General features: G+C 36.0%; 1 protein-coding gene across 1 annotated transcript in view; it reads right to left on the reverse strand.

Moving 5' to 3' along the window:
* The window catches only part of LOC107696027 (guanine nucleotide-binding protein subunit alpha-11-like), a 48,649-nt gene that overhangs the window by 6,579 nt on the left and 28,485 nt on the right, over positions 1-13,585 (reverse strand). Inside the window, exon 4 of the mRNA XM_016496164.1 lies at positions 6,232-6,360. Coding sequence (XP_016351650.1) covers positions 6,232-6,360 — 129 coding nt within the window. The remainder of the gene's footprint in view (positions 1-6,231; positions 6,361-13,585) is intronic.

Consider the following 13,585-nt stretch of genomic DNA (forward strand, 5'->3'; position numbering starts at 1 on the left):
CTGTCAGAAGTGTGCATTTTATGTTTCTGCTTAATGGTGAGTATGGAGGCTAGAATGTATCCATGGGATTTTATGGAGTCATCAATATGGAGCCACAAATCATGGCACTTCTTTATAGAATAAAATAAGGTACTAATTCAAAGAGCTTAAGTGTGTGTGTGTGTAGGCCGATAACGTTGTTTGATCTGTTTAAAGAAAACAAATGCAGGTATTTGCATAATTTGCACTGTATATGATTTTATACATAATAAATTAGTGGAACAGTGCAAAATATGTGGGTTTTTTTCCGGCTAAGGTGAAAATGAGCAAAATTCTCTTCCATTACTAAACAAGAAGAATGTAGCTATTATGTATTTTATGAGTCGTTTCTCTTCAATGTTGAGCTCTATGGCTCTTTGTTAAATGTGATGCAATGCATCACAAACCTGAGGTAAATCATCCATGGCTTATTATTTTCTCTTGGGCTACAACAGACGACTACTGTGATAATGGATTAACAATATAAAGTGCAGATTTAAAAGGCAAAATCCGCCACATTTTGAAATATTCTAGATATTTTAATGTTTTATAATAAGTTTATTATATAATACCTTTTTTAATAATAGTAATATTATTGGTTTTTGCTTTTTATTGTTTATATTTGTTATTGTTTATATAAAAACATAAACGGAACAAAAAAGTGTTACAGTGAGGAGGTGGTAAGAAAGGAACAAAGGAAAAATAGGTTTGTTCTCATTAATAATAATATCATCATCAACAACAACAACAACAACCAACAACAACAATTATTAATGAGAACAAAACTCTCATTCTTTCCTTTGTATTATATTTAGGTATAATAATAGTAATTAGGTCTACTACTAATATTATTACTATTTAAAATACTACTACTACTACTACTACTACTAATAATAATCACCATCGTAATAACAATAATTATTACTATTAATAATATTTAGTAATACTAGAGTAATAATTGAAGAGTTTGGTTCCAAAACGCTATAAATCCATTTGGATTAATTTGAGTAAATATGTGTTTTCTTTACCAAGAAAGTGGCAAGATGAAAATCACTATTTTCTGTTTCAAACTTTTACATAGCATCTTTAGGTTATAATAACATTAAAAATTCAAATCCAGATTTTGATTTTCAAAGATTTATTATAAAATTGTACTATTTTTTTCCCCAAAATGCAATAAATCCATGACACTTTTTTTTCCTTCAAAATGCAATAAATCCACTGAATCAATATAAAGATTATTTTTCATATTGAAACTGTTGAAAATACACAACACAGTAAGTTGATCCACATATGACAGCCTCTGAACTTGGTCAATACTAATCTTATATGCAGGCACTTAATTACAACAGATATAGCAGTGATCTATATACGGCTCTGTGTATTAAATGCCGCTCCATCTGAAAGCACGTGGTGGAGATTTACTATTAATCACAGAACCGGCTTTACTGACGAGATGCGCATGACAGTCACATGCGATTTATCATGCAGCCCTAAGTTTGTTTGTTGATCACAAAGTAGATGAGGAAAACGTTTCCGGTTACTATCATAACCTCGGTTCCCTGAGAGCGGGAACGAGACATCACGGAGACATTTCTCCGTTATGGAAAGAATTGTGTTTGTTTGGAAAGAAAGGGAGAAAACATGACAGAATAACTAGGCGGATATCGCATTTTGCATTAAATTAAAAATCGACTTTTCAATACCGACCAGATACAATACTGATTTTGGCGGAAACTAAAATTTTCTTAAAAGAAAAATACCGTTTATCGCGTTTTGGAACCAAACTCTTCACATGTAAATATTTTCAAAATATATACTGTATGTGTGTGTATTTATATATACACATAATAAATGTACACAGTAAACATACATATATTATGTAAACAAAAACTTTTATTTTGGATGCGATTAATCGTTTGACAGCACTAGTTTTTTTTTTTACATATTAAAAGTTTGTATTATAGAAAAAGCAGATAACTCAAACAGTCGTTTTTTTAGCAAAAGCAGATAACGCCACATTTCATGTTTCAGAGTTAAACAAAAACACTTGTTTTATCTTTGTGATTTCCTCAGCTGACAATGCAGATGCCTGACAAGCGTTGTTGTTGTGATCATAAACTGTATGGATGTGATTACACACAATACACGGAGCTTTTCCCTCACCATTGTAATGTGCTGCTTTTGCAAGGTTCCTTTTACGCCCTGAATAAGATATCACGGGTTCATCAAGTTCATCGTAATTATCCATCCTCGGTCACTTTTAGTCAGTTTTGACGAAACTCCTCTCAGCTACCACGTCTTTTCAAAGTGACTGGCAGCCTTGTCACCTGACCTGAATACAGAGCGCTGATTCGCTAAAATGGACATTTCGCCTTCTGTTCACAAACAACAAGGGCGCTTGTCGGTTTCTGCAGTAAAATGTGAACTCGCGATGCCTTGAAAGTGGACAATACTGGCTTTTTTGACAAAACGTGTTTAGGGTTCAGATCACGCTATATGTGGAGAATAATGCATGGCACTCAGTTCTTTTTTTTTTTAAAGTGGCGTTTATCGGTTTTTGCAAATAAACTCGTCATATATTACATGTTAAATCCAGCCAGTCCAGGAATCATCCTGCGAATAAAAATATTTGAAATGCAATTTGACGCAAATTAAAAAAATAAAAACAAATCTTGGAAATTTCCAAATATGCAAAAAAAAAAAACATGATGCAACAACATAGTATAGTACTGTTTATTTACCATTGCATAAAGCATACTTTTTCAGTTTTACATGCTACTTACAAAACAGTAGGCAATATACAGTATTCCAAACAATGTAATATGCATACAATGTAGTATGCAGTATGCAAGCATTTAATTTTGAACCAATACTGGTTACTATAAAAAATAAAACATATTTGAACCAGAAAGTATTATGCAAATGTTTTTATGTAAACATCTGTCAGTTCAATCACATGAGTCAAAGATAAATATTGTGGAAATATTTGCATACTACACACAATATGCATACTGCATTAAGTGAAAAAGTAGTATTTTAGCATTCTTTTCCTAACATACTCGCAGCCCTAGATTTCAGAAACATGGTAAATGTGTTCAGCCAGAGTCGGTGCTGTTTATCCAGCACTGATATCAGGATTTCTACGGCGCCCCCTAGTGGAGTCAGAGCTCCAGTCCTGAGCCAGCAGTTCACAGAGGGGCCTTTGATAAATGAAGCCCTCTAGGATTGGCTGCCCAAAATAAAGCTCCTTCAGATAGAAGCGTCCTCATTTCCTTCAGCCAGGGGCTCGGTGACCTACTTCTGAACATACACACGCTCTTTAATGTAGGACGAGTCTCCACATTCACTCCGTACTTAGCAAACTTTGGCAGGAGGACAGACAGAGAGAGCGAGAGAGGCCGTGCGTGCTCACTTTTACTCTTCCGGGAAACTCGACGCGAGGTGCGTGAGGGTTTAAGACAGTTTTACAGAGATTAACAACCACAGAGCTGATGGTAATCATTTATGGAGTCAATATGGCAGAGAGGGCAGAAATAATCTCTTGTGTGTTTTCATGAATTTTCATAGCACGCACATAGGAACGATAAAAAAAAAAACTTTGTAAATCTCATCAGCATCTCTTCATAAGCATGTTTTAAATGTGCAGCCACTAGGGCTGTGTATCACCAGCAAAGTCACGATACGATATATACCACGGTACAGAGGTCATGATACGATACATATCACGATACGGGATTGCATTGAATTTCACCTCAGAAGAGTTTAGTAAAACAGCCGTTTATTAAACACTGCATATTATAGTGCCATTTCTAACTATTGGCAGAGCAGGCAGTTGACCTCTGCATTATGAAGGGCCTCCATAATTGTACCACAGTAGCCTACAATATAGGTAATGGCATAGGTTTCTTGTTTACATTGGGCACTCCCCACCAGGTACAATATTCTGATCGTTTGCATCTTGTAAGCTCTTTTAAGCCCATAAATAATAATGTACTCGTTCTAATAAATGTATATTGTAATATACTCATTCTAATATATTAAAAAATCATATTTACATTGCTGGTAGGTTATCATTGCACAAATTAACACACTCTCTACGTTTAAAAAAACTAAAAATTAGAAGAGTTCTAAACTAATGCGTTGTCTTCACTGTATCTAACGCACACACGCTCATTCACTCACACAGATCACGCTGCGGCCACACTCAGACATTCAAGAACAAACTTTTTAGCGCTGCCCCGCAATTTTATCAACTAAATAGCTTAATCGCTCAAGAGCTACATTAACTTTCTCAACAAGGAGCTGGTAACATCATTGTTTCTAAAGGAATTAAAGCCCTGGTAGCATCATTGTTTCTACAGGAATGAAAGCCACAGATTCACTGTTAATAGAGAAACGCGGCAAAATGGTGGTAATTCAGACATACACAGCCTCTCTCTCTCTCTCTCTCTCATAAATGAACACTTGATGAATCACACTTTTCTGAGAATAGAATATTGAAGTGGAGATCACTAAACTGCAAGCTAACCAGTGTTTTCAGAAAGCAAGCGCGTTTATCCACAGTGGAGAGAGAGCGCGTACACAGGGTTGCCAGGTTGACAAAGATAAGTAGCACACTTAGCAGATATTTCCGTATTGCGCAAGTGGGAAGCTCTGTTTTGGGGATTACGTCTCTTTATATCAGGCAACCCCGGTTGTGTTCCTCTGCAGCCAGATTAAACCTTGTTGTAGCCTATATATTATGCTCTATTCATTATTTTTTAGAAACCTTGCACTTTTCTACTCCGTTTTAAACGTTTTTCTTGTATTAAAATTAAGCGCGGTCCACTGCTGTACACGTGCCACAATATCGATACTGGGACAGCTGTATCGATACTCGTATCGTGAAATCTGTGACGATACATCGTCGTATCGATGTATCGAACACAGCACTAGCAGCCACACTGGATATGATAAAATTAAATGTCCATAAATGTGTGCAACTTATAGAAATTTTGTCATGAAACTTCCAACACTTTATTTTTTTTGTGTACATAGGCCACACCCCTGGGTCATGAATATTAATTACACTATATGATGTTTACCATCACTGATTTACATTAACAATTATTAATTTAGCAGATGCTTTTATCCAAAGCGACTAACAAATGACAAGTACAACAAAGTAATTCATCCTAAGCAGGCAATAACACACAAAGTGCTACCAATAAAATGTTTCAAACATCATCTAGAATTTATATTCGCTAAAAGGCAGAAGTCGGTAAATGCTAACCATGGTGGGATTACCATTTACCACTTGTGCATTCGTTTAACCACAGCGACCGGATGACAGAGGCTTCAACCATGAAAAATAAACCTCTTTAAAATATAATCAATGTCTTTCAATAAGCAAGGGGTTGCTATGTCTCTGCACTCACTACAGCTCAAAGGAAATTTATACTTTTATCAAGCAAAGATGCATTAAATTGATCACAACTTACAGTAAAAACATGTATAATGTTACAAAAGATTTTTAAAATAAATGCTGTTCTTTTGAATGTTCTATTCATCAAAATATACTGTTAAATAAATATTTTGTAAAACTTTTTTTTAAAAGTTATACATAGTGCAACTGTTTTCAACACTGATAATAATAAAAAATGTTTCCTGCGTATCAAAACCGCATATTAGAATGATTCCTGAAGGATCATGTGACACTGAAGACTGGAGTAATGATGCTGAAAATTCAGCTTTGCATCACAGGAATAAATTACACTATTAAAATACACTCAAATAGAAAACACTTGTTTTAATTTGTAATATTTCACAATATTACAGTTTCTATTGTATTTTTGATCAAATCAATGCAGCCTGGGTGAGCATTTCTTTCAAAAGCATTAAAATACCTTACCAACCCCAAACTTTTTGAACATTAGTGTACATAATACTTATTTAAATTTGTCAGTGCTCCTCTCTTAAAAGAGAATTAGAAATTGTTTTGATGGCTCAATAAAAACAAAAGAAAAAAAAAAATCAACAGAAGTGCAATTTAGACAACTTTGACTGATGTGGGCTGTATCTTTGTAGGTCACACACTAGAAAGTCGTCTTCAGCTCGGGAAAATATTAATAACTCTCCTCCATGGATGTATTCTCAATGCTAACCTAAATTAAGTGCTAAGTTCCTAAATTTCAAACGAAAGCTGACGAATAATTGGTCTGTGTCCTCTACCTGAAAATGATGCTTTGAAGGTCGAACGGGTATTCAATAATCCCCGTGGTCGGGATTCGAACCCTCAGAACATCCTGCTGGGTGGGAAGGTAGGAGGGCTCGGCGATACGATCCAGATCAGAGAGATAGCTACAGAAAGACAAGGAGAGAGAGATAAAAACATCATTAACCCCTTTATATCACATGCGGGTGGTTTAGTAAAGGATGTTTCCAGCAGAACCCTCGAGAGTCAGACGTCGTCCCCCGTCAGCAGATCTCAGAGGATACTCATTATGCTGTCTTGTGAGACAATCTAAAAAAACACAATGGCTAAATAGGGAAGACAAATGTTTTGTGTGTCTGGTCAAACTAAGGTAGACTTATCTTATGTGCAGAATGTACACTGCATACTGTCTAATATTTCTGAAAAACATGTGAGTGAAATAGTGTGGCGTATATAACGATAAATCTCTTTCCTGGCTTATTTGAATTGAATGTCGAATGAGAAGGAAAACACCATAAAAACTGACAAGAACCTATCCAAAATCAAAAGAAATTAGAAATTATATTCTGCATAAAGAATATTAAGGTGTTTTCAGAACAACTAAGATTTTATTGCATTGTGACATTATTGTCATGCAATTAAATCCTGGAAAATTACAAATCTTCCTAGAATAAAAAAATGATAAAAGAATAAAGAAATTAATGTTAGTCATTTTTATTTCAAATTTCTTTATTATTAGATTTTCTGCATGAAATATCAACTCAACAAATTACAACATTAATTTTGTACAATTATTCTTCCATGTTATTGCTAATACTACCCCACTAAATACTTCCCTCCCTTTACCCGAGAAAAAGAGAAAAAAAGGGAAAGAAAAGAAAAAAAAAAAAAAGGGAAAGAAAAGAAAAAAAAGAAAGAAAAAAAATTATAAATAAATACATTTTAATAATAATAATAAAAAAATGTAATGCTTTATGTTTAAAAAACAAATAAAAATTGTATGTTTATATATTAATGCTCGGCTTAAGTATCAAGACAGTTAGCCAGCAGATAATCTAAAAAGGGGCGCCACACCTTGTCAAAGGTCTTTAACGAACCAGTGAGTGGCAGTCTAATTTTTTCCAATTTAATGCAAGTAAACACTTCTTTTAGCCATGTATCAAAGGAAGGGGGTAAGACGTGCTTCCACTTTAAAAGGATGAGACGTCTTGCTAGTAAAGTAGTAAAGGCTAAAGCCTTTTGGACCGTTACTGAAAGGTTAACATCTACTGCCAACCCAAAAATGGCCAAAAGTGGATTTGGGTATTGCAAGCCCAATGATAGTGTAAACAATTTGGGAGTGCGAGACTGCCTTTATTTTTAGGGAGCTGCAAACTTGTTTTCTTAATTCGAGCTGGCCTATTTCCCCATAAAATGAAGTGATACATTTGTCCAAATCCATAAAAAACTTTTTCTTAAGGTAAATTGGAATATGTTGAAATAAGTACAAAAACTTGGGAAGAACAGTCATCTTGATTAGGCTTATACGCCCAGCAAGAGAAAAAGGGAGGTTAGCCCAGCGTTCCATGTCAGATTCACAATTTTTAAGTAGGGGGACAAAATTAGAGACATACATTCCAGTTAAAGATTTGGTCACAAAAATACCCAAATACTTAAATCCATCGGCTGCCCATCTAAAAGGGAAAAGTGAATGTGTAAGGTTATTTGCCAAAGAATTTACAGGGAACAACTCACTCTTATGAAAGTTAATTTTATACCCTGAAATTTTACCGAAATGATTTAGAATGCTCAAAATAATAGGGACAGAAACCACTGGGTCAGAAATAAAAAGTAAAAGATCATCAGCATATAAGGATAATTTATACTCTCTATCTACCCGTTTGATACCTTTAAAATTTGCATCCCCACGAAGCCAGATAGCTAAGGGCTCAATGGCAATGGCAAAAAGTAAAGGCGACAAAGGGCAGCCTGCCTAGTGCCCCTCTGAAGCAAAAATGGAGATGAAAACACACCATTAGTTAACACGGATGCCTGCGGAGAGACGTACAATAGTTTGACCCAGGAAATGAACCCATCATCAAAACCGAAACTTTCCATTACACGAAATAGATATCTCCATTCCACTCTATCGAACGCCTTTTCCGCATCAAGAGCCAAAACCACTTCTGGCACATCTGAATTGGGCATATTGAGAATATTGATAAGTTTCCTTGTATTATAGAAAGAATGTCTTCCAATCATAAAACCTGTTTGGTCAGCTGAAATTATTTGAGGTAACACTTGTTGTAACCGCAGGGACAAAATCTTAGTTGAAATTTTATAATCCACGTTCAAAAGTGAAATGGGTCTATAGCTGCTACACAAAAGGGGGTCTTTGTCTTTCTTGGCAATCAAAGTAATTGATGCTAATGATAAGGTGGGAGGTAAGCAGCCCTTGGAAAAAGCCTCATTAAACAGATTCTGTAGTGCAGGTGCTAATGATGTAGAAAACACTTTATAGAACTCAGTGGTGAATCCGTCAGGACCTGGTGACTTGCCACTTTGTAGAAGTTTGATCGCTTCCACCACCTCAGAGATTGATATTGGATCACTAAGGGTCCTTCCTCTAAGCTTGCGGGCTTCGCGAATAACCAACTCCTTGGTTTGGAACTTATGAAAGCGAATAATCACAGATCTAGGTCTCTCCCCCGGCTTCGGTTTCGCTGTGAGGGCGCGATGAGCACGATCCAACTCGGGAGGAGAGGCAAAGAGGCTCGCGCCGAAAACTTCCACTAAGAGCTCCGAAAAGAAAGTGGACGGATGAGGGCCTTCAATCGTCTCGGGTAGGCCGAAGATTCGTATATTGTTTCTCCGGCTCCTACCTTCTAGATCCATAACTTTGGCTTTGAGTTTAGCGTGCTCGTCAGCCAAAGTTGCGTATTTCGACTCCAGTGTTCCGAAACTCACGCCGCTCGCGTCTGCATTTGCTTCAAGTGAGAGAAGTCGCTGTTCATGATCGTTCACAGTTGTGTGTAGTGTGTCCAGCTTCGCTTCCAAGGTGGAAAACGCCGATTTAAATTCAGAAGACAATGCCGCTCTGTGTTCTTCCAGTAGAGTCGTCAAAGTAGCAATATCTACTAAGCTCCCGCTAGCCTATGCTTCGTCTTTCTTAACTTCGTCTTTCCTAGTGTTGTGTTTAGATTTCGAAGCCATTATCACCCAGAACGTTTTAAAGTAGTAGACAGACTAATATACTGGTTTAGTAAGTAGTTGATGGGCCAAAAAAGAAACTTTATAATTAAAACTGTGGGAGCGCGGGCGAGACGCAGCTACTCCCCACACATGCCAACCGGAAGTCCTCGTATAAGTCATTATAATCCGTAATTATGTCCCCACTGGATGCATCAAATGCCTCGTTTATAATGGGTTTTAATGTGCCATTATCACCCAAAACGTTTCAAAGTAGTAGACAGACTAATATACTGGTTTAGTAAGTAGTTGATTGGCTAAAAAATAAACTTTATAATTAAAACTGTGGGAGTGCAGGTGAGACGCAGCTACTACCCACACATGCCAACCGGAAGTCCATGTTAGTAATTTTTTAACGTTACATATATATATTTTTTTTTTTACTTTCTTGCACAAAATATATATATATATATATATAAATATAATTTAGAGATTTAGAGTTTAGAGCGCTTCATTGATTATAATGGAACTTTGTAAGATCGCGGTGAAGATGAGTGAAGCTTTTTAGTGATAAAGGGAGCACGTTTTGCGCACTTTCTAGGGTATAATCCATTCAGAATTTGTATGAAACTTTCGTTTTTCGGACATATAGGCTACATCCTGCAAAGTTTCGGGAATGACATCCACATATTTATGCGGGATTCACTCTCGAAATAGCAGTGATTGGCAATGGACGGAACATAAAATATGTTGATTTAATTCTGGAACCGGTCCTGGCCAAAACTCCACAGTCAGCGCTCATCCCGAGCGAGATCTAATTCACGGACCAAAAGCGTGTGTAAACTTTATTGAGATCAGGATATATCAACCAGTAATTTTATTTCATTTCCAGTAACGGACAGTAGAAAGTTTAGCAATGAATGGTATGCAATTTATGACAGAATATAGTCCCACAACTGATCGTTTATTTTTTCCTCACATGTCTCGCCTTTGGTAACAACGATTCAAAATGGAAACATTACAAGTAACATGGGAAAAAGACACGGAAAACTTCAGTGAACATCAGAAAAGTAGCGTGCACATTTCTGGTTAAAAATGAAAGGCCATCATCAACCGACAAACGGGAAGCATCACCAAGGACAGCGCATCCACACTTTGCTCCATCCTTATTCTGTTCTGTCACTCATCGACAACCTGTCTGTGGGCCGTATATTTACCACAGGTACATCCTGCTCTGAGCATCGTTATGCACATGCTGCGCACAGACCACGCAAGTAAAATGCGTGGCACAGAAAGCATGCGTGCAGCTCGTGTCCGAGTGCATACCGGTGGTCAATAAGAATAAAGAGCAGATATGCTGTTCTGAATGGACATCGGGAACGGGATATTGTGAGACCGCCCACTCCCGTTCAAATTACACCAGAGTTACTGACCGCTACCACGTTTTATTGGGGAATTTAATCCCGCGGCGCAAAAAATCTGGTTGGGTCCCGCGGGAATGCAGACCTCTAGTTCACAGTTTACTAAACGGTGGCAACCTCTTTAAGTTATTCTTGACTTGGATTGACTGCTTTGATGCGTTGCAATACGTTAGGGCATTGTTTTGATGCTTACATCAGAAAAAAAATTATTTTGCTTTTATTCATAGCCTATATATATATATATATATCAGTGGCGTGCGGTGTTTTAAAATGAGGAGGCAGTTTTATATATAAATATATATTTATACATAAATATTACAAAAAAGAGAACAAATATAATTCTATTTTGTATTTTATTAATATTATTTTTTATTTAATTTAATATTTTTAATACTAATTATAACATTAGTTTATGCACTGTGAACTAACAATGAACAACTGTAAAGATTAATAAATGCTGTAATAAATGTTCATTGTTTGTTCATGTTAGTTAACTCATTAAATGACATCTTATTGTAAAATGTTACCAATATTTTTCATTTATGAACTGATGTTCCGCTGTTCTTTTTAATAGTCAACTTATTTTGGGTCATCGTCAAAAAAGCTCTGTAAACACTGCCACAGACACGAAGATATATCTTTCATTTCATCACGCTGAATGCTCACTAAACAGTAGTATATACATATACATATAAATATACAGGGGCGGACTGGCCATCTAGACGTTCTGGATAAGTCGGCCTGGCTGGTTCATCATCAAAGAAAAGGTGTCAAATTAAGTGACGTTTTTTTTATGCATTTTTATATTTATTCCAAAATAATAACTAAAGGCAGTAACAATTTGAACAATATTCTGGAAACAGTTTACAATAAGATTGCATTAGTTAACAACTTTAGTTAACATGAACTAAGCATAAACAATAGCCTACTTCTACCGTATTTATTAATCTTAGTTAATATTAATTTCAACATTTACTAATGCATTATTAAAATCAAAAGTTGTGTTTGTTAAAGGTCCCATGACATGCTGCTTTATGGATGCTTTTATATAGGCCTAAGTGGTCCCTAGTACTGTATCTGAAGTCTCTTTCCCGAAATTCAGCCTTGGTGCAGAATTTCAGCCACTACGAGCCAGTCCCACAATGAGCTTTCCTTGATGGAGGCGTTGCCTCCTCTCACGTGACTTTCCCCCATTCATCTCAATGAGCCTCCAGAAAAGTCACGGCACGCTTTGGGGTCTCTGTAGAAAGTCAATGGACTGAAGGGAGGCAAGCCTCCGCTGTAACTTTACCTGTGGGTGTCCTGTAGGACAGTGTGTTACTTTATAAAAACGAGTGACTTTTGGACTTTAAATATCATATTTAGTCATATTTGCGCTGATTTATTTTTGTAATATCGATTATTTTCTCATCAAACTTTTTGAGGAGACACTGCCTCCCTTGCCTCCTCGGAGGAAACGCCCCTGATATATATACTCCTCAATTGCATTTACTGAATTTAACATGCATACTGTACATTGCATATGATTTTTAATAGCATGTAAATCAGTAGTCTGGCTACAATGTTGTCACATGACCTCATTATGTTGCATGGTTAATTAAGCAAATGCTGTACAAATCTTACAAATTGAGTACTTAAAAAAAAAAAAAAAAAAACCTTGCTGACCTTAAACAGTATCTACAACCAGTAATTGTGGCCATATACATCCCTGACCTTCGTTTTACCAATGAAACTACAATATATTTGTTTTTTAACCAATTAAACTACAATATATTCTGCAGAATATTTATTTACAGAAAATATACTATTGTAGAACATCCCATCTTCTCATATGTAGTGCTGGAAAAGTCTAGATTAATTTGGTCGAAAATGTTCATTTAGATGGTTCATGTAAATGAACTTGTTCAAAAAACGATTCACTGATTCATTTCAATACCTTTGCGTTTTGTAGCAAGATATTTAGTCAAATTCTGTAGTTTGCCACAGCTGTCGACACAAATTAACTATACATTTATATAAATAAAGAGTCAAGTTATTAAATAAATGATTATTTCTAATTTTATTAGTTGAATTTGTGTAAATCTGTTAAATTTATTGCTGTCACCCAAATATATCCTACTGCACTGATGTGACCAGTTTTACCCCAGCAAACCAGCAGGGGGTGTGATTCACATGATGCCAATGATTCTTGAACAGACTCCAGGCTTCATACACCTGTGTGCATTAATGTGGTGAAATACGCACTGCCTCTATATTTTATTGGGCCAGTAAAAGAAATAGGACAAGACTGACTGCCGCCAAACTCATCATCAGAGAGACATGGACACAAACCCATTCAGAAAAAGGGTCATAAAACACTAAAACACAGTCTTTGAGACATTAATTGATTTGTATGTGTTGCACAAGGTGAAAGACAAGATATTTTTATACAGAAATTGATTCCCCCCCTCCTTTTTCCAGATTTAATAACATCTTGGATATCGGTTAGCATGAAAGTCATATTTATTCAAAAATAACAATTCATTTACTCGCCCTCCTGTCGTTTCATACCTGCATGACTTTTTAACTGAGGAGGAGAATTTCTTAAGAATTGTATTTGTCATTTACAATGAATACGAGCATGAGCTTTTAAGCTCTAAAGGACACAGATGCATCATAAAAGTAGTCTATATGACTCGTGTGCTATATTGTAAATCTTCTGAAGTCACATGATAGCATTGTGCGAGTTATTCAGTGAAAATTGCTCTCGTTCAGAGTTCATGAGAAATGGCGATGTGGGATT

This window comes from Sinocyclocheilus anshuiensis, unplaced genomic scaffold (genome assembly GCF_001515605.1).
Source record: "Sinocyclocheilus anshuiensis isolate Anshui unplaced genomic scaffold, SAMN03320099.WGS_v1.1 scaffold217, whole genome shotgun sequence".
In the NCBI taxonomy this organism is placed as follows: domain Eukaryota; kingdom Metazoa; phylum Chordata; class Actinopteri; order Cypriniformes; family Cyprinidae; genus Sinocyclocheilus; species Sinocyclocheilus anshuiensis.